Source organism: Podarcis cretensis, assembly GCF_951804945.1.
Source record: "Podarcis cretensis genome assembly, chromosome: 16".
Taxonomy (NCBI): domain Eukaryota; kingdom Metazoa; phylum Chordata; class Lepidosauria; order Squamata; family Lacertidae; genus Podarcis; species Podarcis cretensis.
Genome location: NC_137186.1, coordinates 41995600 through 42022461, shown reverse-complemented (window position 1 = coordinate 42022461; position 26862 = coordinate 41995600). Strand labels below are relative to the sequence as shown.

General features: G+C 45.7%; 2 protein-coding genes across 4 annotated transcripts in view; one reads left to right on the top strand and one right to left on the bottom strand.

Annotated features, from left to right (window-relative positions):
• AACS (acetoacetyl-CoA synthetase) overlaps positions 1 to 26862 on the bottom strand; it is a 415323-nt gene that overhangs the window by 176652 nt on the left and 211809 nt on the right. The window lies entirely within an intron of this gene.
• The window catches only part of SCARB1 (scavenger receptor class B member 1), a 59937-nt gene that overhangs the window by 16388 nt on the left and 16687 nt on the right, over positions 1 to 26862 (top strand). For all 3 annotated transcript variants that reach the window (XM_079957789.1, XM_079957790.1, XM_079957788.1), the window contains exons 3-10: positions 2291 to 2432; positions 3641 to 3844; positions 5692 to 5787; positions 7622 to 7737; positions 10005 to 10171; positions 13613 to 13731; positions 25489 to 25562; positions 26492 to 26543. In XM_079957789.1, the coding sequence (XP_079813915.1) occupies positions 2291 to 2432; positions 3641 to 3844; positions 5692 to 5787; positions 7622 to 7737; positions 10005 to 10171; positions 13613 to 13731; positions 25489 to 25562; positions 26492 to 26543 (970 nt within the window). The remainder of the gene's footprint in view (positions 1 to 2290; positions 2433 to 3640; positions 3845 to 5691; positions 5788 to 7621; positions 7738 to 10004; positions 10172 to 13612; positions 13732 to 25488; positions 25563 to 26491; positions 26544 to 26862) is intronic.

Sequence of the window (26862 nt, the reverse complement as noted above, 5' to 3'; positions counted from 1 at the left end):
AAACCGGTTTGCGGCGTTTGGGAGCCAAAGTGTTTGACTCTCGTGGCGTTTGGGATCCAACGTACGACTGTATCTGGAAGCGTCATTCCCTCCCATGTGAGTAAAAGCAAGAGCGCCTCTTAAGACTCGGCTTACAGTTTTTAGGAGTACTTTTTATTGAAAAACCATGTTGTTGTTTTTTAAAAAAATCTGTTGCCCAATTGGAAGACACTTTAAAAAAATGATTTAAAGGGGTTTTTATTCAATTGACATAAATAGTGATTCAGTTTTTTAATGAACATAGGAAGCTGCTGCTGCTGCTGCTGCTGTTGTTATCATTAATTGTTTGCTAATAGAAGATCTCAAAGTGGTTTGCAATACTCATACCCTCTCCACACAAGCATAATAGATACATAAACACAAATACATGAACGTTATCATTGTACCTAAACGTCAGGGCTGGCCCACAGCATTTTGTTGCCTGAGGCAAACCAGAAAATGCCCCCTCCCTAAAAGCATCATTCCTACAAAAAGCAAACAGGATTTCATGACTTCATCCCATTCTTAGCTACCGTATTTTTCCCTCTATAACACGCAGATTTTTTCTCCTAAAAAGTAAGGGGAAATGTCTGTGCGTGTTATAGAGCGAATGTGTGGTCCCTGGAGCCGTTTGTCCCAAGTGCATGGCAAAAATCATATTGCGCCGTCACGGAGGAGAGGAGGCTGCTGCTTTCCTGCATTCTGCCTCAGGGTCTTACTGCCCACCCTGTTCTGTTTCGGTTGCTGTTTGCTCAGACGGAACAAAGAGCAGTGAAATCCCCTCCCCTCCAGGCAACCCCTCCCCTCCAGGCAAGTAGAGAGGAAAGCAGAGCGTCCGCTCCGGTGCTGCTGCTGCTGCTGCTGCGTCTGGGGACTCGGCAGGCAGCGGAAAACATGCAGATATGAGAGAGAGAGAGGGCTGGCTTGAGTGGGTGGGTGGACTTTTGCCTTCCTTCCCCCCCCCCCTTTAAACCCCTCTCCTGCATTCTTAGCCAGCTGCTTCTCCGCACACCCCTCTCGTGCTCCTTGTCCTTTCTATATTTTTCCTTCCCTCCCCACTTAAAACGTGGTTACAAAGCACGGATCCACATGGATCCTCAGGATCTTTGCATTGGGTCAGCCCAAATTCACCATTAGAGCACGTAGCATGTCCATGGCTACAGCCTGCCCCCCAAAAATCACACACCCACTGTTGCCTGGGGCTGCAATGGTACAAAAACGTGGTTACAAAGCATGGATCCACAGGGATTCTCAGGATTTTTGCATTGGGTCACCCCAAATTCACCATCAGATCACATGTCTGTGGCCACAGCATGAAGCACAAAAATGATACATCCACTGTTTCATTCAGAATGTTTTTTCCCTTGTTTTCCTCCTCTAAAAACGATGTGCGTGTTATGGTCAGGTGCGTGTTATAGAGCGAAAAATACGGTATATCACAAGCCCTTCAGAATTCAGGAAAACAATATGGATGAAGTCTATCCCAGTCAGCCATAACTTGGGCAGTACTGTATAGCTATGCTACAAAGTCTACGTAAGTGTGACATCACCACATGCACTCTCCCTGCAGTCACCCCCAAGCCGCTGGGAGGGGAGACCCACGCTCAGCCATCAACCCAGGCGTAGCACCAGTAGCCTCTGCCAAGCCTCCATTCGGCCCCCCTGCTCCCACGGGCAGTGGCAGCCACTGCTGCTGTCGGTCAAAGTGAGGCACACACCACTACCATCTTCGGCCGCTTGGAAACACTTGACAAGTGTACCCACAAACCCCCAAGTGTACCAAAGAACATGGTTTGTGCAAGCGTCTGGAGGGGAGAGGTGCATGCCCTTCCTTCCTTCCTTGCAGAGTGGGCCCTAGACCGTTCCTCAGGGGCAGATCTGCTGGGCAGGTAATGAAGCTCCCAGAGGAGCCCCAGAAGCGACTTCAGTCCGCATTGCTTTTACATTTTGGGTCAAGTGGACCCAGTTTTTGTTGCATGACTCAAACAGATTACTTTTTTGTTGCATATATTTCAACAATCCCAAAGTTTGAGAGTCAGTAGCACAGGCATTGTAAAGATGAAGTGTTGTGGTAAGTAGACTGTTTTGCTGAAGAGCTCTTAAATTCTTTATGCATATTGTCTCTAGAAAATGACATTGCAAGAAAGCTTTCATATGACAAAACTATGGAGTGTCTGCAACGTCTACAGCCTATTATGGAGGAAAGCCTTCCATGGTGGAAGCAATGCAGGTACTGATTTAGCCTGAGTCTTTCTGCCTCTCTCTTCTACAGGGAGCACAGAGAGAAAACCAACATAACTTTCCATGACAATGATACCATCTCCTTCTTAGAGTATCGGAGTTTCTACTTCCGGCCAGAGCTGTCAGTTGGGTTAGAATCTGACTACGTTGTCATACCAAATATCTTGGTGTCGGTAAGTGGACTCACAGTTGCTGTGATTATTATTTCTAGTTTCTAATTGTTTTTGTTTACCTGGGTTTAAACATATGCTATGCAGTGGGAGGAAAGGGAAAGGGTACAATGTGGTTATAGGTTTTCAATTCCCTGAATACTGGCTTTCCATCTTTGTCTTTTAAAAAAAGAAATAAAAAGAAATACCCAAACATCTAGTGCTTATGGTTGAGAAGAGGTGCGTGAAAGTATGCAGGCCATTCAGAGCAGCGTGTTGAATTGATTCATTGCTTACTAAGGGCTGAAGGAATTTTGATAATCCTACACTGGAAAAAGTCAGAAATGCCACCAGCTACATGCAGGGAAATCAAGGGATAGTCATGGATTGCATACTTAAAATTGATTTCCCCCCTTTCCCCATTCCCTGCCCTCAACCTTTCCTCCCCCTGAATTAATACCAGAGGCACACTCCAGTCTTACATCCCATAAAATTTACTTGTAGGTTGTTGAAGAGTAAGAATTATCTGCTCTAAAGGTAATATCTCTGAATGAGTCACTATTCCGGGTTTCCTGATTGAAATGAGATGAGCCAAGAACACTGACTCATACAGAGATGTGACAAATTGCCTCTTCTGAGGTCGGTTTCCCAGTTAATTTTATTTACTTTATTTTAAATTACTTACTATTCTATACATTCTAAGTATAACATATAAAACAACAAAGCAATACAAACACATCATTTTAGATCCACCAGTAAATTCAGAGACATTTTAACCTCTGCCTTAAACAAAGTTAACATCCTCTCTTACATATTTTTACCACATACCCAAATGATTTAATATCTATTTTAATTTTTATATTTCCTGGATTGGTGACTATAAGTTTCTGTTCATTTTATATCTATATCGACTGTTCTCATATATACATACAAATTGCAAAAGTCTGCAATCCTAGCTTCCCATACCTGGAAGTAAGCCCTGTTGAATTCAGTAAGACGTGCTTCTGAAGTAGAGATGGTTAACATTGTGCTGTTTCCACGGCATGTTTAGCTGTTGTTGTGGTGTGTGTTTAAATATGAGACATATATAGAAGGTGATTCGTGTATTAGAGAGTTTGCCTGGGGATCTGTTCCCAGTACTAGCCAGCAATATGTATCTGTGCCAGACAACATGAGCTCTTCTTAGGAGCATCAATGCATGATAACCTCTTCTTTCCATCTTTCACAACCAGGCTGCAGCGGTGATGTTGCAGGACATGCCGGCGGGCGCTCAGATGCTTGTCAGCGCCACCTTTGCTGCCTTCGGACAGGGTGCTTTTGTGAACCGGACGGTGGGAGAAATCTTGTGGGGTTATGATGAGCCGCTCATCGACTTCCTGAACAGCATCAAGCCTGGCTTACTTCCCTTCAAAGGGAAATTTGGCTTGTTTGCTGAAGTAAGTAAAATCCTTGGGAGGGAGCTTGGGTCTCTGAAGTTAGTGGTGGAGGGGTGCGGTGGAAGTCATGAAGGGCAAGGCAGAAATGAGAAGCGGATAGGTGCAACAATTCTGTAGCAGATGCCAAGAGAGAGGTGTGGGAAGCTGCTCCAGATCAAACTATCTGCCTGCCCTGCCCAGCCTCAAAGAGAGCTCTCCCCAGTCACCTCCCAACTAATCCTTCCAAGCAGAGGTGTCAGGAATTTAAGGCAAAATATAATTGGGCACAGTTTCACGCCCGTAGCAAAACAAAGTAGCTTAAGAGGAAGACTCCTTCCATGTTCCAGCACTTGTAGGGCTTGCCAGTAACATGTAACTGAAGAACTCCTTTCTGAAGCAGTCCAGGGCAGTGTGTGCAAAAGTAAGGCCAGTTTTGCAAGACATCTCCAGATAAGGAATTTCTGGAAGGCAGGGTTTGCTCCTAGCTTAGGGTTACCAGAAGCTCCTGGTTCCCAGGGACAGTCCATGGATTTTCAAATCTGTCCCTGGGAAACATGGCGGCAGCAGCCTCAGCAGCCCGGAGCCAGCCTGGTAGCGCAGTTGGCTCTGGCTGGCTTCAGGAGCTGCTCGCTGCCATGTCACAACACATCATATGGGGACTTCCGGCAAGGAAAAATGGCTGGCGCCATGGCAGCAAGCAGCTCCTGAAGCCAGCCAGAGCCAACTGCGCTACCAGGTTGGCTCCAGGCTGCTGACTGCTGCTGCCGCCGCCGCCGCCAAAGGGGAACTGGGGACGTCCGGCAGTACAGATCTCCTGCCCCCTTCCCCCTTTGTTTTGAATGATCGGGGGAGGCTCGGGAGTCACGGCTGGCTGGCCGTTGCCCAGTTTTTAAAAAACTCTGGGCATTTATGTTTCACAGGGTGTGAAAGAAGGGCTTTGCAGCACCTTTATACAATATGCATGTGTGCTTGGGCCCAGGGTCTTTTACCTCACCATCCCCACTACTGACTCCCTGTTGCCACTCAGCTTCAAAAAAAAAAAAAAAAAAAAGGGGGGGGGAGTGTCCCCGGATTCATTGAAAAAAATCTGCTAACCATATCCTAGCTACTACACCTTCTGTTGGCTGCTATGGCGTGTATCAGTGGCAACAATGCGGTGACTGGTTCAATGTTTCCATCTAGGGTGCCTCGTACAGAATCAGACTTTTGGTGCATCCAGCTTAGCAGTGTTTCTTCCAGTTTCCTCAAAGTGGTGCCTGCCAGATGTTGGATAGCAGTTACCGTCCACCCCAGGCAGCATGGCCAACCTTGGGAAATGAGGTCCAAATGTCTAGAAGGCACCAGATTGGGGAAGGCTGCTCTGTTCACAGAGGCATCATCCAAACTGGGAGCTAGTATGGCAGAGCAGCTAGAGTGTCGCGCTCGCACCTTGGAGACTGAAGCTCAAATCCCTGCTCAGCCATGAAGCTCACTGGGTGACCTTGGGTCATTTGCCATATCTCAGCCTAACCTGGGTTACAGGATTGTTGTGAGGGCAAAATGGAGAGGAAATGTGGAGTGTAAATGTAATGATAATGATAATGATACTGTCAAGGCCTAAGGTCAAGATCTCGCCCAGCCCAGCAACCTGAAATCGTTTTTGCTGGTGGTGTCAGGGATTTGTAACATTATTCAAGGCTCTGAGGTGCAGCATATACTCTACCTCTGAGCTATGGCCAACCTTCCTTGCAAACCCTTCTTAAGAGGGCAAGGTGGATGTCAAAGTGGCCTTCCTTCCTGTTCTCTGCTCCCTGATTTCCCTAACCCCAACCCTTCTGAAAAGCACGTGAGCAAGGCATGTTAATAATATATCTTCTCTTCCACTGCAGTTCAATAATTCAAATACAGGGCTGTTCACGGTGTACACAGGCATGAAGAACATCAGCAGAGTCCATATGATAGATTCTTGGAATGGGCTGAAAGAGGTAACTGCAAACTGCTCTCTTCGTGGAAACTCTTCTTCCATTGTCTCTCTTTAAAGGCAGACAGAATCAACCCATTCAGATCCTCCTATGCAGTCAAGATGTTTTGGCTCTGCCTTTGTCTTCCCAGTGCTGTTTGCTGCCCCATCAACTCAGAACAGAGTCTTCTTTTAATATGGAAGACTTGGCACAGCATAGGATTTGCCATTGATTCCCTCATTTTTTTCCTTTTGTAATCTCACCTGCTCCCATCAGATAGGCTGAACCATGTGCATCACATGTTGGGAATAAAAAACTTCCATGGAGACAGCTCAGATTCAGCCACAAGAAAAAGTTGAATTCTTCAGTTGCTGTAATCCAAGTGTGAGGAGCCTTTTTCACCCCGAGGGCCACATTCCTCTCTGGGAAGCCTTCCAGGGACCACATGGCAATGACGGGCCGGGGCAGAAACGGAAGCTGCAATTTAAGCACATTCTTAACTTGTGGACATCCAGCTTTACGTGCATGACCATTAATTAATTAAAATATAGTGGAAAGGTGGTGGAGTTCCAGGAGAAATGACTTTGGCAATCCCACCTGCCATTGAACCCAATGTGTTTTGACTATACAGTGGTACCACAGATTACATACGCTTCAGGTTACATATGCTTCAGGTTACAGACTCCGCTAACCCAGAGTGCTTCAGGTTAAGAACTTTGCTTCAGGATGAGAACAAAAATTGCGCGGTGGCGGCACGGCAGCAGCGGGAGGCCCCATTAGCTAAAGTGGTGCTTCAGGTTAAGAACAGTTTCAGGTTAAGAACGGACCTCCAGAACGAATTAAGTACGTAACCGGAGGTACCACTGTACATGATTTTGGCTTTAGGCGCAATCCTCGGAACATAAGCCCTGTATAAGTTGTGGGCTTACTTTATGGTCAATTATACCTTTGCACAGTAGGCTAGTTTCTGCACAATATACTCACACACCCCTCTCTATCCTCCGTCCGGACTAAAAAGAGTCATTAATCAGAGTTCAAAGATGCATCCTAGCCAATCTAATGTACTTGTGGTGTGAAGTGGAGCCAGTGAGGCTTGGGGAAAGTGGAGGAGTTGCAGGGGCCAAATGGAGAAGTCTGGAGGGCTGCGTTTGGCCCTTGGGCTGGAGGTTCCCCACCCTGGTATAAACTATACAAGTGAAGAGGGTCTGCATTTTTTAATATAAAAAAATAACAGTGCTTTGTGCAACACAATCCTCTGGAAATTTTCTCAGACACAAGTCCTATTTGTGTGTTCAGTGAGCCATGTGGCCAGGTAAGTGTCTCTCTTTTAAAGGCAGACAGAATCAATCCATTCAGATCCTCCTATGCAGTCAAGATGTTTTGGCCCATGTCAAATAATAGATTTAAGTCCTTTGCACAATCTGAAAGGGGTGCCTTCCACATTGATAAGACTGCGGGTCCTTAAATGGATGTATTCAGCTCAGATAACTTGAGATCGTATCTAGAGTGGCTGCTTTAGTTTTACACAAGCTAAGAAAAAAAATTCTGCACTCTTTTTTTTACAGCTTTTGTATGGTACTTTTAATCAGAGACCTTTTGCTTCCTAGTGATTCAGACCTCGGAAGAGTTTCCTGGTACAGTTTGTGATTGGCAAGGAAAGTTTCGAGTCAAGTTGTGTAACTGAATTAAAGGAAAGGTTGTGTGGCAGAAAGGTCTGGGGAATTCCTCAGGATAAGGCATGGGGAAGACAAGGCCATGGTTTGTAATGAAAGCCAGGCTTAACCTGTTTGGCAGGGAGGGTTTCTTGCTAGACTCAGCCCAGCTTCTGGTTATTCTTAGGGATCCATTTTCCCTCTAGGTGTCCTACTGGAACTCTGATCAATGCAACATGATCAATGGGACATCTGGACAGATCTGGCCTCCATTTATGACCCCTTCCTCACCTGTGGAATTGTACAGCCCTGATGCCTGCAGGTAAGCTGAGAAGAAATCCCTGCTTGTCCAGCAGGGACAGTGCATACGCCTCCAGGTATTGCTGGACTCCACATCAGCTCCAGCCAGCAAAGCCAGGCCTTGGAGATTATGGGAGCTGTTGTCCACAAATACCTGGAAAGCCACAGGATCCCCCCCCCCCAGTTCTAAACTGGAAGGATAGGAATCTATCCTGAGCTCAGTAGATAGACTTGCCAAGAGGACAGGCCATGACTCAGTGGGAGAGCACCTGCTATGCATGCAGAAGGCCCCAGATTCAATCCCTGGCATCTCTTTGTAGGCCTGGAAAAGACCCAGCCTGGAGAGCCACTCCCAGTCAGTGCAGGCACATTGCAGTGTTTCTCAGATGTCAGAGACCAAAGCTTGCTTATTTTTTGCGGGGGCCTGACACTCCCTTGCACCCACCTCTAGTCTGCTTGAGTTTCATCCTCCATCTCTGTATTATATCTTATAATCTCTCTCACACACCCCACTTTCCCCCTTTTAGAGGAAGCAGTGCAGAGGCTGACTTGAGGCTTCTGGTGCAGGATCCCTGCCTCTGGCTTGTTTAGAATATATATCCTGATCAGGACTGGCTCGAGACATTTTGCTGCTGTAGTTAAAATGCCCTGCTGCTGCCCAGCTGCTGCTGCCCAGCTGCTGCTGTCCCCAGCCCCCAGCATGCCCTCTCTGCCACAAGCCTTGTCATCGCAACTGTACCCTCACCTGCAGCCACACCTGTGCTGCTACCATGACGCAGCAGCAGTGGCAAGGGCAACAGCACTGTGTTGGCAGCATGGTGGGGATTGGATTCACCATCTGAGGCAAATGGCTTCACCTTGCCTCACCCACTGGCTGCTCCAATCTTGATGTACCCTTACTGCTCTGGGCACTGGGTGAACATAATTGCAGAACTTGACGCTCTCCAAAAAGGCAGAAAGTGATTAAAAACTTGCCTTGAATCATCCGCAAATGGGCTTTAGGCCTGTCAGCAGCTGCCCATGGGAAAAGTTGGCTAAGTCAGAGTCTCTGCTGGGAAGCAGAGGTGTGGAAACATCTCCTGGCTGAAATATGAGGTTGGCGTGTTCTTTCAGGGTTTTGCTTTTTTGGGAGGAAATCCTTTGATGAGGCTGTGGTCTCACACAGAAGAAGGTAGAGTCCCTGCTCCTACCTGGCAGCGTTCCTCTTGCAGCTGCACTCAGAAAAGGCTGCTCCCGTGTGAACGGTTGAATCAGGTGCGGTCCGTTGAGGATGTTGAAACTGGATTCTTGGTATTCCCAGTGGCCTATTAGGGGCTGCTCTGTATGGGACGGGCCAACATCCTAGAAGCTAGGTTGGCTGTCTCTACAAAAATAAATGACTCAGCGTTCTAGCTTGTTTACAGGCACAGTTCAAAGTACTGTTTTTGTAGTTTTTTGCTCTCTTTATTTTTGAACATAAAGCACTTTATTCATTTCATTTATTGCATTTATTTATATATTTATTAGGGACGCGGGTGGCGTTGTGGGTAAAACCTCAGTGTCTAGGACTTGCCGATCGCATGGTCGGCGGTTCGAATCCCCGTGGCGGGGTGAGCTCCCGTCTTTCGGTCCCAGCGCCTGCCAACCTAGCAGTTCGAAAGCACCCCCGGGTGCAAGTAGATAAATAGGGACTGCTTACCAGCGGGAAGGTAAACGGCGTTCCGTGTGCTGTGCTGGCTCGCCAGATGCAGCTCGTCACGCTGGCCATGTGACCCGGAAGTGTCTGCAGACAGCGCTGGCTCCCGGCCTATAGAGTGAGATGAGCGCACAACCCTAGAGTCTGGCAAGACTGGCCCGTACGGGCAGGGGTACCTTTACCTTTACCTTTATATATTTATTATATGATTATTTATTCTTTTCCCATTTATCTGATTCTTTAGAGTTTACATCACTAATACCAAAACATCTAACATGAAGTAAGAGGGGAGAAATGGTGTGTGTGTGTGTGTGTGTGTGTGTGTCAGACAAAACTAGAATTTGTTAGTTCTGCCTGCATTGGCTTTGGCTCCACTTCCTATGAGCTTCTCTGACCTCCGCCTTATCAGTCCTACCAGTCCAAATGGGCACCAGACACCATGACTCACTTCTGTTCAAAAGTGGCAGATAGATAGTACTAGAAAGTTTAGAAGGTGTACAAAGGGACCTGTTTCAGCAGATGCTGTAGTGGGCCTCAACATGTTCAACTTTCATCTCTGAAGTATGTCTTCTGGTGCTTGGATGCCCCTCATCTCTTGAAACCCCTGTTTTCAGGTCCATTAAATTAAACTACAGTAGATCCGGAGACTTCAAGGGAATACCAACGCTGCGTTACGTGGCTCCAAAGAACTTGTTTGACAATGGTACAGACTATCCTCCCAACGAAGGCTTCTGTCCGTGCCGCCAGTCTGGAATCCAGAATGTCAGCAGCTGTCAATTAAGTACGTCTAAAAAGTATTTTGGTCCCCGCCCCCAGCAGTCATCCATGTTGTCCAATTTGTTGGGTTGGGGGGCTAGAAGTGTTTAGACATCTCTTTCATTGTTCTGTTGCTGTTTGTTTTGCAGGAAAATCTGGTACTATAACCCAACCTTTGCTAGCCTGGTTCCCACCAGGTGTTTGGGAGATTCCAACTCACACCAGCCCTTTCTAGTATGGCCAGCAGTCAGGGATGATGGGAGTTGTAGTCCAGCAACAGCTAGAGGGTGCTAGGTTGGGAGACAGCTGCCATAGCCTCTCACATGAATGTGGAAAGCCTGCCTGATGTGGAACTGGAAGCATTGCCAATCTAGCTCAGAGTTCGTTTTCCCCTTTCATCTCGGCCAGACTCCTTTTCTAGCCCTCCTGCCCTAGATTTCTTAAGTGGAGTTGCCAGGGTTTGAACCCCTAACATTTGTATATAATTTATTTCCCAAGATTCGGTTGCAATAAAATCCCCAGAGCAGTTTACAAAAGCCAAGTGAGTGCAACAGCAGCTTCCTGTAAGATGAAAACTTGGATCGTTCCTCTGCCTTACAAAATGCTCAATATCACAAACTGTTATGGGAGAGAACAATGGCAATGCTGTTCTCTGTGGGGATTGTGTAATACGTAAAATGCTGTTGGGCAGACTTCATTGTGTGGACATGTTCTCTCAGTGTCGTATAATTGTTAGCACCTCTTGGGGACAGACATACAGGCTCAGAGGCTGACTTTGGGCTACTCACTCTCTCAGCCTAACTCCCCTCCATGGGGCTGTTAAAATGAAATGCAGTGGAAGAAGCCATATTTGCCACCATGAATGCCTTGGAGGAAGGGCAGGATATAAGAAGAGCCTGCTGGGCCAGGCCAATGTCACATCTAATCCAGCATTCTGTTCTCAGAGTGGCCAGTAACAGAATCATGGAGTTGGAAGAGACCCCAGGGGTCATCTAGTCCAACCCCCTGCAATGCAAGAATCTCAGCTAAAGCATCCATGACCAGTGGCTATCCAACCTCTGCTTAAAAACTTTCAAGAAAGGAGAGTCCACAACCCCCTGAGGGAATCCGTTCCACTATGAAACAGCTCCTACTGTCAGAAAGTTCTTTGTGATGTTTATTTGTAACTTGAATCCAGTGATTTGAATCCTACCCTCTGAAGCAAAAACAAAAACAAAAACAAAAACAAAAAAACAGGCTTGCTGCATCTTCCATCTGACAGTCATTCAGATATTTGAAGATGGCTATCATATCTCCTCTCAGTCTCCTCCTTACCAGGCTAAACATACCCAATTCCCTCAACTGTTACTCTTGAGACCATTTATCATCTTGATTTCCCTCCTTTGCACACATTCCAGCTTGTCAATATCCTCTTTGAATTGTGGTGCCCAGAATTGGACAAATGACTCCAAGTGTAGTCTGACCAAGGCAGAATAAAGTGGTACTATGTCTTCCCTTGATCTGGACACTAGACTTCTGTTGATGCAGCCTAGAACAGCATGAGCTATCAGATGCCTATAGAAATAATCTCCCCACTTGAGCCTCCCACCAGCCACTGGCCCACAGAGGCATTCGGCCTCCAACAGTTGAGTTAGTCATCATAGCCAGCTAGCTAGTCCTCCTTTTAAGCCATCAAACTTGGTGCAGTCTCATGAGAAAAGGCAGTGGCTGAGTGCCAGAACATCTGCTTTCCATGCAGATGGCCCCACATTCAGTCCACAGTGCCTTGAGGCAGAGCTAGGAATGTCCCCTGCCTGAAACCCTGGAGAACCTCTGCCAGTCAGTGGTAGACTGTTCTGAACTAGATGGATGACCTCGGGTCCGACCCCATGTATGTCAGAATGAGGTTTCCAGGGGCCAAGAGTGTCTTCTGTTGGCACTTTTGCCTTAGCTAACAGAAGGAAAATACATTTCTCATTTGCACAATTCATACTGGTAGCCTAATCTGGATGGTGGGTTTTTTGTGTTTGTGTGTTCATGGATCTTTGGTTAACTTGTGTTAATCAGTGGCTTTCCATTCACAGCCTCTCTCTTGGAAATATCACCCATTATTTACCCTAATCTGTAATGTTCTTCAGAATTAGGATAAGTATTTTCAAGCTGCCGTTAAGAAGTGGCCCAGTCCAGCTGTCTTAGGTGCCAAGTTGGTTAAAGAGTATGTAATACAGAGACCCCCTGTAGTGTGTGGGATTCTGAAATTTGTGGCTTTACAGTTTCAGGACTGATGTATAGGTGTGCAAAGAATGTGTTTTTTCAGCTGTTGAGTCTTGGTCCTCACTCATGCTTTAGGTGAATCGTTTCCTTTTAAGCAAATGTCTGCTTGCATTTTTTATTTGCTTATACATTTATTTTCCTTAAAAATGGGGGCAGGGGAGGGGGCTGCTCCAGGAATTGGTAATGAAGTTGCTGTCCACAGCCAGCTTTTGCTTCATCCCTGGAAAACCAGCCCCAGCTCAGCCCCAGGGAGGAAAAGCTGCAATCTATATTGAATGCAAAGGCTATATTGAATGCTGTGGGTTAAACCACAGAGCCTAGGGCTTGCTGATCAGAAGGTTGGCGGTTCGAATCCCCACGATGGGGTGAGCTCCCGTTGCTCGGTCCCTGCTCCTGCCCTAGCAGTTTGAAAGCACGTCAACATGCAAGTAGATAAATAGGTACTGCTTTGGCGGGAAGGTAAATGGTGTTTCCGTGCGCTGCTCTGGTTCGCCAGAAGCGGCTTAGACCTGCTGGCCACATGACCCGGAAGCTGTACGCTGGCTCCCTCGGCCAATAAAGCAAGATGAGTGCTGCAACCCCAGAGTCGGTCACGACTGGACCTGATGGTCAGGGGTCCCTTTACCTTTATATTGAATGCAGTGAAGGCTGTTGCCTCTGGGAAGCCTACAGGCAGAACGCAGGGGCACCAGATGGCCCTGCTGTGAAAACAGTTTGCTGGACTGGAATTTACCTTTGGTGTGAACCCACAGGGCTGCTCCTACATTTTATGTTGTCTTCCTGAAGGCCCCCACTGCTCTAAAAACATAGTCTCTCTGTATTTGCTCTCCAAATATGATTTTTGGCACTTTTTTGCTGTGGTCAAGGCTTGCATTCGGCACAGAAGATGCTATTCACAGTAATGTCTGATGTTTGTTTGTCTGCAAAATCATATATTTTTTCCCACCCACTTGCGTGTCACACAATCTCCGTCCTGCAGCTTTGCATGCAGAAGATCAATTGTTGTGATTGTTTTTTTAAGTGACGTTTCTAATCTTCATGATCATAAAGGGTGTGAAATACTGTTCATCGTGTCAAGTTCCTGGCTGAAATATTCCAAAGGCTAAAAATAAAAAAAAAATCACAGGATCAGGGATGAGTACAGGTAGCGAGATGATTCTATGCCTCAAACAGCTTTGTTTTCATCTGCTTGTCTTTGCTTCTTCTTCTTTAGATGCACCAGTATTCATGTCCCACCCACACTTCCTGAATGCTGACCCAGAACTGTTAGAGACAGTGGATGGCTTGCATCCCAACGAAGAGAAGCACGGGCTTTTTGTGGATCTGCACTCAGTGAGTGAACCATTCATCCACTAACTCTGGTGCTTTCTTGCTTGTTTAGTGGGCGTCACTGTGGTGATGGAACCGGGGGGGGGGGGGCTTTTTAGGTTAGAGAACAGGCAAGTCAGAGAAGGCGTGATAGAGGTGTATAAAATGGTGTACGATGTGGAGAAGGTGGACAGAGGGAAGTTATTCTCCCTCTCTCATTTTACTAGAACTAGATTGGGCTTGTGAAATGACACTTGCAAACCCTGCTGTATTTAATGTTATCAGGCTCTTAGATGTAAGCCTTCTGGTTGCCTCTTGATTACAGTAATATTTTATCAGCACAATGAGGACCCTTATCTGTGACCCACAAATATGGCCTGTTGAATGGAAGAGTAGATTGCATCACTTTAGATTATGGGGAGGTGAGGAGGGATACCATGCTTTTAATGCACCATCCTGTTAAACATAATGGAATTAGCAGCGTAGAAAATTAGCAGCGTTGGTGGGGGTGAGGAATTCTAGCCTGACTTGCTTCCTTCTGTTCTAGTTTTCTACATGCAAGGAGGGAGCGCGGTGTTCACATTTTCAAATGTCCCCATATGCAGTGATACAGTCCATTTACCATCACATTGTGCTACATGGGTGGACCAGGGTTATTTTTATGATGATTATTGCTACCACTACTACCCACCCTTCACCAGCAGGCAGGTTACAACAATTACAAATAGAAAAGTTAAAACAAATATTCTATTCCAATAGTCATGAACGTAACTTCTGTATTTTCTGTTCTTTTGAAATTGAACTGGGAAGTTACTCTTGGTACAAACCCAACAGCCTTCCCCTGATCTGTAGAAGGCAGTTTTACAATCTCGCCTGCTTGCACCTATATCTAATCTGCTCTCCATGTCTATCATCTGTTTGTGGCATATGGCTTGCCATGGATTCCATAGTACAAGGATATTCTTTATTATTGCACTGATTAAGGTCGCTTTAAAATCATAAATCAATTAGTGCAGTGATTTGTCTCAAAGGGTGGGGGCCGTCTCCGTCTCCTTGTGGGAGTGTGGGCAGGACACCTGAAGGTGAGGCATGTGGAGATACGGGGTGGCGGAAGAAAGATCTGTGGCAGACAGAGCAAGAATTGCTTTCTTCCTCTTGGCAGAGGTTTGAACATTGCAGTCATCCAACCTGTAGCTTTCTTGGCATGTCCAGTTAAAACAAGTATGGGGAACCTTTGGTCCTTCAGATGTTGCTCAACTACAACTCCCATCACCCCTAGACATCGGCCATGCTTCCTAGGGCTGATGGGAGTTGTAGTTTAGCAAGACTTTGACAGCCAAAGGTTCCCTACTCTTGAGTTAAAGGGACATCAGGTAGTGTCAGGGACTGGCTGGACCCTGATGAGTGGAGGCTGGATAAGGAGGAGAAAGGGGGTTGGAGACTGACTTGGAAGAAGGGACCAGTGATCTGGAGGAGCTTATAACAGCCAGGAGAAGAGAATCATAGAATCATAGAGTTGGAAGAGACCACAAGGGCCATCGAGTCCAACCCCCTGCCAAGCAGGAAACACCATCAGAGCACTCCTGACATATGGTTGTCAAGCCTCTGCTTAAAGACCTCCAAAGAAGGAGACTCCACCACACTCCTAGGCAGCAAATTCCACTGTCGAACAGCTCTTACTGTCAGGAAGTTCTTCCTAATGTTTAGGTGGAATCTTCTTTCTTGTAGTTTGGAACCATTGCTCCGTGTCCGCAGAAAACAACCTTTCTCCCTCCTCTATGTGACATCCTTTAATATATTTGAACATGGCTATCATATCACCCCTTAACCTCCTCTTCTCCAGGCTAAACATGCCCAGCTCCCTTAGCCGTTCCTCATAAGGCATCGTTTCCAGGCCTTTGACCATTTTGGTTGCCCTCCTCTGGACACGTTCCAGTTTGTCAGTGTCCTTCTTGAACTGTGGTGCCCAGAACTGGACACAGTACTCCAGGTGAGGTCTGACCAGAGCAGAATACAGTGGCACTATTACTTCCCTTGATCTAGATGCTCTACTCCTATTGATGCAGCCCAGAATTGCATTGGCTTTTTTAGCTGCCGCGTCACACTGTTGGCTCATGTCAAGTTTGTGGTCAACCAAGACTCCTAGATCCTTTTCACATGTACTGCTCTCAATCCAGGTGTCACCCATCTTGTATTTGTGCCTCTCATTTTTTTTGCCCAAGTGCAATACTTTACATTTCTCCCTGTTAAAATTCATCTTGTTTGTTTTGGCCCAGTTCTCTAATCTGTCAAGGTCGTTTTGAAGTGTGATCCTGTCCTCTGGGGTGTTAGCCACCCCTCCCAGTTTGGTGTCATCTGCAAATTTGATCAGGATGCCCTTGAGTCCATCATCCAAGTCATTGATAATGATGTTGAAGACCGGGCCCAAGACAGAACCCTGTGGCACCCCACTAGTCACTCTTCTCCAGGATGAAGAGGAACCATTGATGAGCACCCTTTGGGTTCGGTCAGTCAGCCAGTTACAAATCCACTGAGTGGTAGCATAGTCAAGACCACATTTTACCAGCTTCTTTACAAGAATATCATGGGGCACCTTGTCAAATGCCTTGCTGAAATCAAGGTAGGCTACATCCACTGCATTCACTTCATCTACCAGGCTTGTAATTCTGTCAAAAAATGAGATCAGGTTAGTCTGACATGACTTATTTTTCAGAAATCCATGCTGACTATTGGTGATCACAGTATTCCTTTACTAGGTGCTCACAGACTGTTTGCTTAATGATCTGCTCCAGAATCTTCCCTGGTATTGATGTCAGACTGACTGGGCGGTAATTATTTGGGTCCTCTCTTTTCCCCTTTTGAAAATAGGGACAACATTTGCCCTCCTCCAGTCTGCCGGGACTTCGCCTGTTCTCCAGGAATTCTCAAAGATGACTGCCAGTGGTTCTGAGATCACATCTGCCAGTTCTTTTAATACTCTTGGATGCAGTTCATCTGGCCCTGGAGACTTGAATACATCTAAACTAGCCAAGTATTCTTGTACTATCTCCTTAGTTATTCTGGGCTGTGTTTCCTCTGCTGAATCATTTGCTCCAAATTCTTCAGGTCGGGCATTGTTTTCTTTATCAGAGAAGACTGAGGCAAAGAAGGCATTGAGGAGTTCAGCCCTTTCTGTGTCCCCTGTTTGCATTTCACCATCTTCTCCTCTGAGTGACCCCACTGTTTCTTTGTTCTTCCTTTTGCTACGAACATACCCATAAAAGCCTTTTTTGTTGCTTTTAACCTCTCTAGCAAGCCTGAGTTCATTCTGTGCTTTAGCTGTTTTGACTTTGTGTCTACACGTGCTGGCTATTTGTTTGAATTCCTCTTTGGTGGTTTCCCCCCTTTTCCATTTTTTGTACACATCCTTTTTTAATCTTAACTCAGTTAAAAGTTCTTTAGATAGCCACCCTGGCTTCTTTAGGCACCTTCCATGTTTCCGTCTCATTGGTATTGCCTGAAGTTGTGCTTTTACTATGTCCCTCTTAACAAACTCCCAGCCATCATGAACTCCCTTTCCTTTTAGTATTACTGTCCATGGGATCTCACCCATCACTTCCCTAAGTTTTATGAAGTCGGCTTTCTTAAAGTCAAGAAATTGAGTCCTAGTATGCTTGGCTGCTCCTTTCCGCTGTATAGTAAACTTCAGAAACTTCCACTTCTACCCCACTAACCAGGTCATCAACACTGGTTAGGACCAGATCTAAAATGGCTGTTCCTCTTGTTGCTTCTCCCACTTTCTGGACAATGAAGTTGTCTGCAAGGCCAGTGAGGAATCTGTTTGACCTTATGCTCTTGGCTGAGTTTGACATCCAACAAATATCCGGGTAATTGAAGTCCCCCATTACTACTATATCCCTTCCTTTTGCATGCTTGGTCATCTGTTCCAGGAAGGCATCATCTATGTCTTCCGTTTGGCTTGGGGATCTATAGTAAACTCCCACAATGAGGTCCCTGTTATTCTTCTCTCCCTTAATTTTGACCCAAATGCTCTCACTTTGGCTTTGAGGTTCTAAATCTTGGATCTCTTCACAGGTATACACATCCTTGACATATAACGCCACTCCTCCTCCTTTCTTGTCTGGTCTGTTTCTCTGAAATAGATTGTATCCCTCCATTATTACATTCCAATTGTGGGACTTATCCCACCAGGTTTCAGTGATGCCTGTTATGTCATATTTAGTTTGCTGTACCAAGAGCTCAAGCTCATCTTGTTTATTTCCCATGCTTTGCGCATTAGTGTACAGACATTGAAGTCTATTAATCATTCCCCCGTGTCTCTTATTTAAGGATTTTTTCCTCCCACCACTAGGTCTGCGTGCTGTTTGCTCCATTTGGTCTATGACATTTGGATGATCATCTTCATCAATTGATAGACTCCTACCTTCAGGAGCACTGTCTCCCTCCCCCACATTAGTCAGTTTAAAGCTCTCCTGATGAGGTTTCTGAGATTTTTGGCAAAAACATTCCTCCCAACCATTGTGAAGTGCAGCCCATCGCTTGCCAGAAGTCCATCTTCAAGAAACTGCAGTCCGTGATCTAAGAATCCAAACCATTCCTGTTCACACCATTTGCGAAGCCAGCTGTTCACTTCCACTATTTTTCCCTCTCTCCCTGGGCCACGTCGTTCAACTGGGAGGACAGATGAGATGACAATTTGTGCATTTAAGTGCTTCAATTTCCTGCCCAGAGCCTCGTAGTCCCTTTTGATCTTCTGGAGGCTATTGCTTGCAGTGTCATTGGTTCCCACATGAACCAAGAGGAAGGGGTATTTGTCAGTGGGTTTTATGATTCCTTGCAGTCGTTCAGTTACATCTTGGATCTTAGCCCCGGGGAGACAGCACACTTCTCGAGACATCTTGTCAGGCCCACAGATCACTGCTTCTGTTCCCCTCAGTAGGGAATCCCCTATCACCACTACACGCCTCCTCTTAGGTTTGGTCGGGGTTCTTCCGTGAGCTGTCCGTTCCAAGGTCGCCTGCACATTGGACAGGAGACGCCTCATTGGAATAGCTGAGAGACGAAGGATTGAGGGACGTACCTTGTCCTAACGTGTAAGTGTACTTTTGAGAATAAAGAGTTAATTATTTCCTCTGGACCTTCCTTGGCTGACAGCACTATGGCAGGTAGTCCATCAGACTCAGGATTGCCTATGATGGGCAGGAGCTTTCAAAGGCACATGGATGGAGCACCTACGGCTTCCAGATGTTGTTGTACTCCACCTCTCCTCAGCCTCAGCCAACAATGCCAGAGGCCAGGGATGAGGGGAGTTGTAGTTCAGCAGCATCTGGAGAGTGGCAGGTTCCTGACACCTGGTATACATGGTGCATGCAAAATGTGTATTTTGTTGTTGGACTCCATCTCCCATCAGTCCAAGGCATTATGGCCAAGCAGCAGGGATGATGGGAGTTGCAGCTGGAGTGTTGCTACGCCTGGAGGAACACAGCCTCGCCTTCCTGGGACTAATGGTGTAACTCAGCTTTGTTAATGTTACTTGGCAACCAAGGTGATAGCAATTTTAATTTCACCCAGTGTAGCAATAAGATGGTTAGGAGAGAACTGGAACAGTAAATGTGTAGATGAGAGATTACAGTTAAAAACAAACCAATAGAAAACCTCCTAAACATCTTCCTAAGTGGGGAAAGAGTTGCAACACAAAATCTGTTATGTGCAACACAATTTTAAAAACAGAGAGAGAGAGAGAGAGAGAGAGAGAGAGAGAGAGAGACGACAATAGTTTTATTTAGTTTTATGAAACTAGCTTAAGTTATTTATTTAAATCATTTTTATGTTTTATTTTTATAAGTAACAGAACAATGGCAACACAAACACAGCTACATGTTGTACACAAAATAATTACATCAGCCATCTCTCACTTCAAAAGAAACTAAAATGGCCTGAACACACAAATTCAAACAGAAGCAAAAAAACAAAAACAAACCAGCTTTCCTTTTGCCCAGCAGGTCACACGAGGCCAAAGAGTCTCTCCCAAAGGATCTGAGGATTAGGAGGTCTGGGCTCCTTTGGATTGCTTCACATTTCCAAAAAAACAACCACCCCAACCTCTTAAGAAGTATATAATCTAGCTCAAAATATCAATTAGAACATCACCTTAGTTGGTTAGAACATGTTGTTGATAATTCCAATGTTGCAGGTTCAATCCCGTCTGGGACAGCTGCATTGCAGGGGGTTGGACTAGATGACCCTCAGGGTCCCTTCTACCTCTACAATTCTGTGATACAATAAAGACCCACATTTAAAGCAACATAATTAATAGAAGAACAAAAGAGTATTTTAAACATAAAAAAGAAAAAGAGATTACCAGTTTTTAAAAATACAATATAAAAATTCCACATGAAAAGAAAGTAACACAAAGAAATGACAATGTTACTGGTGGTTACAGTGTTGAACCCATGACCTGCAGGACCAGGGTTCAAATCCCCACTCAGCCCTGAAGATCGCTGGATGGCCCTGGGCCTCTCAATATCACTCAGCCTAGCCTACCTCACAGGGTTGTTGAGGACAAAATGGGGAGGGTAAGAATTGTGTTTGCCCCCGAGCTCTCTAGAGGCAAGGTGGAGTATAAACATCGCAATAAATAAATGAAAGTGCAATATATCCCTACTCATAATTTGATATTGCATTAGACCATCTCAGGTGTGTTGGATCTTGAGAAGAATGGTGCTTTTATTCAGCAAACATTGTCTCCAATTTTACATACTAGATTTTTACTTTCCTTCTTTTACTCTAAGACCCATCTGCACTAGACATTTTAATGTAGTCTCATACTGCTTTAAACAATCATGGTTGTCCCCGCAACGCAGAATCCTGGAAACTGTAGTTTATAGAGGGTACTGAGAGCTGTTAGGAGGCCCCTATTCCCCGCACAGAGCAACAATTCTCAGAGTAATTGAACAATCAATCCCTCTTCCTAGTAAACTCGTTTGGGAGAAGCCATGGCTGTTTAAAGTGGAATGATACTGCTTTAAATGTATAGTTTTGTCATAACTGCATATTCAGAGAGCTATAGCAGGTCTCTGGTGGAACTATATTAAGCCTAATCTTTGAGCTTTTACACTGGACTAATATAATAATATAATAATATAGGTTAAAGGAAAGATTATTTTTAACATGCTTCTGATAAGTTGTTTGATTTTTTAAAAAAACTAAATTATTTATTACACTTTGCATCCCAAGGCACTTGTGATAGCATTTTTGTCTCGTAACAATTATTACCTCATAGTTGCAGAAAAGCCAATGGTAAGGGCTATTTCCTGGGCCTTCTGCACTCCAAGCATGTTCTCTAAAATGGCAGGTTTGTGTTCTTTGTCAGGTTAGAAAGACCAGGGGTGGTGACAGTCGAGTAAGTTGTATTTTTATGTGTATTTCAAACAAATACATAATTTTGTATGTCCCTTTATATTATTTTGTTCTACCCCAAAGGGATTTCCCTAAAGGGATACAATTGTAAAAAATAGCTAACTTAGAACAGGATATACAACAGCATAAAAGCAGCCAGGGCCAGCCCTGTCATTAGACAGAGGGAAGCAGTTGCCTCAAGCAGCTGGTTTTCGAATTCCAGAGGGGCAGTAAATTATGTATATGGACTGCTGTATTCTACTGCCAAGGGCAGGCACTTCACAGGATTGTCTGCTTCAGATCCCAAAATAATTAGGCAGGCCTGCAGAGGGACATCCCTTTTGCTGTTCCACCTCAGGCAGCATGATATATTGGGCCCTAAATGAGGGTATTTCAAGCCAGAGCTGGACAAGTTGACAGCTCTTTATTTGAAAGAATATCGAAACCTGGACAAGGAAAAACATTTCCACCCGGCGCATCACAGAGATTTAATAATGGCCACAGACTTGGACAACTTTAGAAGGGGGTTGGACAAACTCCTGGAAGATAAGGCTCCTGGAACTCCTAGAAGATAAGGGGATTCCAGCTACAGTGACGGTTCACTGGTGTCTGTGGTGGTATCCTTCTGGATACCAGTTGAGTCAGATGTGGAAGGCAGTTAATAAGCAACAAAGAAAAGTAGTAGTTGCTGGGGAGCGCAAGTGAGGAGAGTGCTGTTGCACTCTTGGCCTGCTTTGGGGCTTCACTCAGTTGGGAGAGCATGAGACTCTTCAGGGTCGTGGGTTTGAGCCCCACGTTGGGCAAAAGATTCCTGCCTTGCAGGGGGTTGGACTAGATGACCCTCATGGTCCCTCCAAACTCTACAGTTTCTATGATTCTATGAATTGTCGGTGCCTGGCATCTGGTTGGCTGCTGTGAGAATGAAATGCTGGAAGGGGAGCAGGGGACTTTGGTCTGATTCAGCCTGACCCATAGTGTTCTTTGATTATCTTGTGTCAAGATAACAAAAAAAACCCTCTGGTGAATGACCTGTGTTTTCTTTGCCCCTTACAAACTGTGACAATTTGCTATGCAGCAGGCAAAAACCAAATGGCACCAGCCAATCAGCCAAATGGACAAAATTCCTACTGGGCCACTGCCTCCAAAGCAGATGATCCCATGACAGGCAATTGCAAGGTCAAGCGAACAACCCTGAACATAGGGAGGGAGGGTGGGTGATCCGATGTGCGCAGTGAAAAGAGGAAGCTCAGTGCTGCGCGCAGGGTATTTAAAAGCTATGGCTGTCAATCTCAAAATGGCAACATATAAATCTCCCCAGCAACAGATAGAACCCAATTGTAATGGTGGCTAACATTCTTTTCCCGCCCAGCAACAGTGGGGTGTCTTGTTAGCCCCCACCGCAACATGTGCTCTCCATGAAGGAGAACACGCTTTATCAAACTGCCATTATAAAAATTGATTGTGAAACCACACCTGGAACACTGTTTACCATTCTGGTTGCCCCACCTCAAAAGGAAAATGGCCCAAGGCATGTTGGCCAGGGTATGCTAAGTGTGCTGCAATATAAAAGCCCTGATGGAGTCAGAGGGGTTGCCTTTGGGAGAGGCTTCTTGTCATATATGAGTCACTGATCACTCTTCTCTTTAAGAAGGCAGATCTGCAAAGCAGCTCAGGTAGAAATGCCAGCACTAGCTTCCTCCTGACAGCAGGTAATTCTTATACCTGGACAGAAGTGGGAGTGTGAAGAGTTATGGGAGTCCATCAAGGATCAACGAGTAGATGTCTAGATGGTTTTTGCAGTAGGCTGGCAAAGGTTTCAGACTTGCTCTTAGCTCTAACAGACCCACCAAGTGGTCTGTCCCTATTTCCCAGGGATAGTCCCGGATTTACAGAAGCCTTCCTGGTTTCTGATTTGATCCTGGAATGGTTTTTGCTTAGGACATCTATTTTCATCGGAGAAATGTAGGAGGGTATGCATAGCTCACCTTATACTAATTTCTTCTCTCTCTTCCTCATTGTTCCATACCTGTAGGATAGGAATATTAATAGGTTGTCTTTGATGAGTTCTTTATGACAGTTTTTGTATTTACATCCTTAATCTGTACTTAATCAGAATTAGCTTTGGGCTTTGTTATGCAGGTCATTTCAGTGGCCTGGTTAGGACACTGAACTGAGCCATGGTTTGTTTTATACCATGGCTTAATTGTGAATGTGCCTCCACCACCCCCATGGGTAGCACAAACAAGCGTTTGTGTAGCTTATGTGCGGTTTGTTGTGCAAACCTGAGTAGTATGAAACAACACATGAACACTAAGCCTGAAAAAAGCCGAGCTTAGGTCTTAGCTCATCAGTTGTAGCCTTTCTGAAACAAACCATGATTTGGGGTTACATGACAAACCAGGTTATATACGTGGTACCTGAGAAGGGTTGGAAGATGGAGAGGGGAAGAAGCATGTTCACAGTGGAGTCATGGTTTGGCTTAGCATGTCACATGAACAAGGCTGCTGTGTGACTCCTGGGGTCCATCTGGCAACTGACTCTACCCCTTCTGCCATCTTTCTGGCTTGTCCTCCAGGCTGCCATTTTGCACCTGGCGAGTTGGTGGCCCTTGGGGTTCTAGCTGAGAAAAACACCACGCAAATCCCAGAAGCCTTTGGGAAATTTGCTCACCCATGGAGGTAATGAGGTGCATCCAACGTGAGTTTCTTTGGAGTAGACCCATTGCAATTAACAAACTGGTTAGTCATGGTCCTTAGTTTCAGTGGGGCTCCTCAGAGTGGGACTAACATTTTGCACAACCCACTGGCTTCATTGCAAACCCTCTAGCTTTTGCAAGCCACAGTCATGGTGATGGGCCACAGGTGAGCGTCATTGTAACATCAGGAGCACATGCTGGATTTTCTTATCTTTATGAGTGCTGGAATCTAAGGCATATATAAAAAAGGTAAAGGTACCCCTGAACATTAGGTCCAGTTGCGGACAACTCTGAGGTTGCACGCTCATCTCGCTCCATAGTCCGAGGGATTCGAACTGCCGACCTTCTGATTGGCAAGCCCTAGGCTCTGTGGTTTAGACCACAGCACAACCCGCGTCCCTAAGGCGTATGTACTCTCTGTCATATTGAAATAAAAGGGATTGTGCTTCTCCCTGCCACACACCCTGGTTGTGTCAACCATAAAACCAAGCACCACAGCAATAAATACTTTATTGAAGTAACTGTAATTAAGGAGATAAGATATTCAGTGGCTGGTGCTAGGAGGTATATTGCTTCAACAAGATAACTACTAGGCATAAAATGATTTTTTTTTGGGGGGGGGGTTTGAATTGTGTCTTGACTACTCTGGGTCAATGAACCTGGCCAGTCCTGCGGCAGAGGTTTTCCTCTGGCTGTCCCCACTGTCAGGGGTGACACGTCTGGCAGCCAGGGAGGGGCGTTTTCAGTATTGGCTCCTCATTTCTGGCCCATGCTTCCCAAACACGCGAGGGATATACCTGGAGTCACTGTGATGTGACTGCTCCTAACTCCCATCAGCAAGCATGACCAATGGACAGGTACAATGTGAGGAATAGTTCACAGCATCTGGAAGGCACCACATTGGCAGTGGAGGCTGGTCTATCAGGGCAAATGGGGCACTGCCCCACAAACTGGCCCCCACCTGCCTGCCACCCAGTGCAGAGGGAGGCACTGCCTATTAGCTTCCTCCTGCTTAGTCCAAGTGTTGCGCTTGTACTCAGCAGGGAGGAAGATTAGGACAAAAGTAGAATAGCAGGCTTTGCCTATCATTAGCTTTGGCGCCACCTAATGTTGGGCTCCCTGCCTCTCACCCTACCGGTCCCCATGGGCACCGGCTACCACTGCACATTTACTGCCTGTGGGGTAGAGGAATGTGACCAAAGATGTCAAGGTCAAATTCCTTCTCAGCTATGAAGTTCAGTGAGTGATGTTGGACCAGTCAGTATCTCTCTGCCTGACTGACTTCATAGATTTTCTTGTTTTGACAAGTGCTAGAATCTAGGGTATATGTGCTTTCTGCCATGCTGAAATAAAAAGTGTTGTGTTTCTCCCCCACTTCACTCCATGCCAGTTGTGCCAGCCATAAAACCAAGAGCCCTGGAAATAAAGACTTTATCAAACTTTTGATGGTTGCTTTTTATTTTGCTATACTGTGACTTCTTTTAAAAAGTGACTTAGTGTTTTGCTGCTGCTATCTCATTTCATTGCTTTTTTTTTAAGGCTTTCATTTGGTTTTGTGTGCTGCTGCTGCTGCTGCTGCTGCTGTGAATTGATTTTTAGGCTGTCAATCCTGGAAGAGCAGTGTAAAAGTACTTAAATGGGGGGAAAGTTTTTAAAAGATAAAATCCATCTCTTTCCTCCTAATGCAGTTGACTGGCATTCCTATGAATTGCTCCATCAAGTTGCAGCTGAATCTTTTCATGAAGAGAGTCCCCGGCATCTGGTAGGTAGCAGAGTTCTCCAGGTGCCACGAGCCTGCTTGTTCTCAACCCTGTGACCCTCTGCTCTCTCCATCTTGGCTGTTCTTCTCACCCAGATCCACCCCTTCCTCAGCCAGCTTTGGCCAGATCAGGTTGCTGGGGGTTTATATACTGTACACCTTAGCGCAAGGATGGATAACATTTATCAGCCTGAGGGCCACATTCCAATCTGTGCAGCCTTCCAGGGCCACATGTCAGTGTTGAGCAGAGGCAGAAATGGACAGAGCAGCGAATGTAAATTTTATCTGTGTACACTAGGCTAGTTTTTACACACCCATGCACACGCACACCCACCCCTGTATCCTCCATCCAGACAAGCAAAAGGCATTATCAGAATTCAGGGACCATATTCCAGCCATGCAAAAACAGTTGAGGTGAAAAGCGGAGCAGTTACCGTGGGTGTTTCTGGAGTGAGAGGGCGGCCTGGGAAAACTTCTCAAGCCATGCAGGGCCATATCTGGCTCCCTGGTCTGAGCTTCCCCACCAATGAGCTTTACAAAAAACCAAAGGTTTTGATGAGCGCATGCATGCATGCATGCGCACACCTCCCCTCTCTACTCATGCAAGCAAGAGGCATTAATCACCGTTCAAGGCCATACTCCATCCAGGTAACAGAATTCAAGGAGGGATGAATTCCTGGAGGAGCATTTTCCTTAAAACTATAAGATCAACTATAGCTTGCCTATACAGCAAAGGGATGTGGCTAGGGAAAGCTCCAAGGACCCAATACAGAGGCTTGGAGGGAAGCACTTGGCCCCTGGACCTGAGACCTCCCACCTCTGCCTTCGCATGTAACATTCAGCTGGGCCCTAAATCCAGAAAGGAATGTTGAACCAGCCGTCACACCATCAAAAGTTCTTGCAATTCTCATTGTTGTCCCCTAATCTTTCAGGCAAACAGGCTCAATCAAGACAGTCGTGTTACCTCTCATTTGGTTCTCAGAGGTGAGTTGTGAGAAGCTTGCAGTGGGCTGAATCAGGCCAAACACTGTTGCTTCCTCTTTTATTTTTTATTTTTTTAAAGTGGGGGTGTTTAAACGTTTGTTGGTCTTGCGTAAGCCAATTTTGTAATGGCTTATTCAACACTTGACTTCAAGTTTTAAATCTTTTCGCCATGAATCACGCCTCTGTCCAGAATAATCTCTTCTAGAAAAAGCTCCTCCACCCCACCCCTTTGTCAGAATGCAACTATTTTTGCCACTTTTGTTACTGTCTGGATTAGGCTCTGCAAAATGAACCAAAAGAGGCAGATGTGCATGTAACA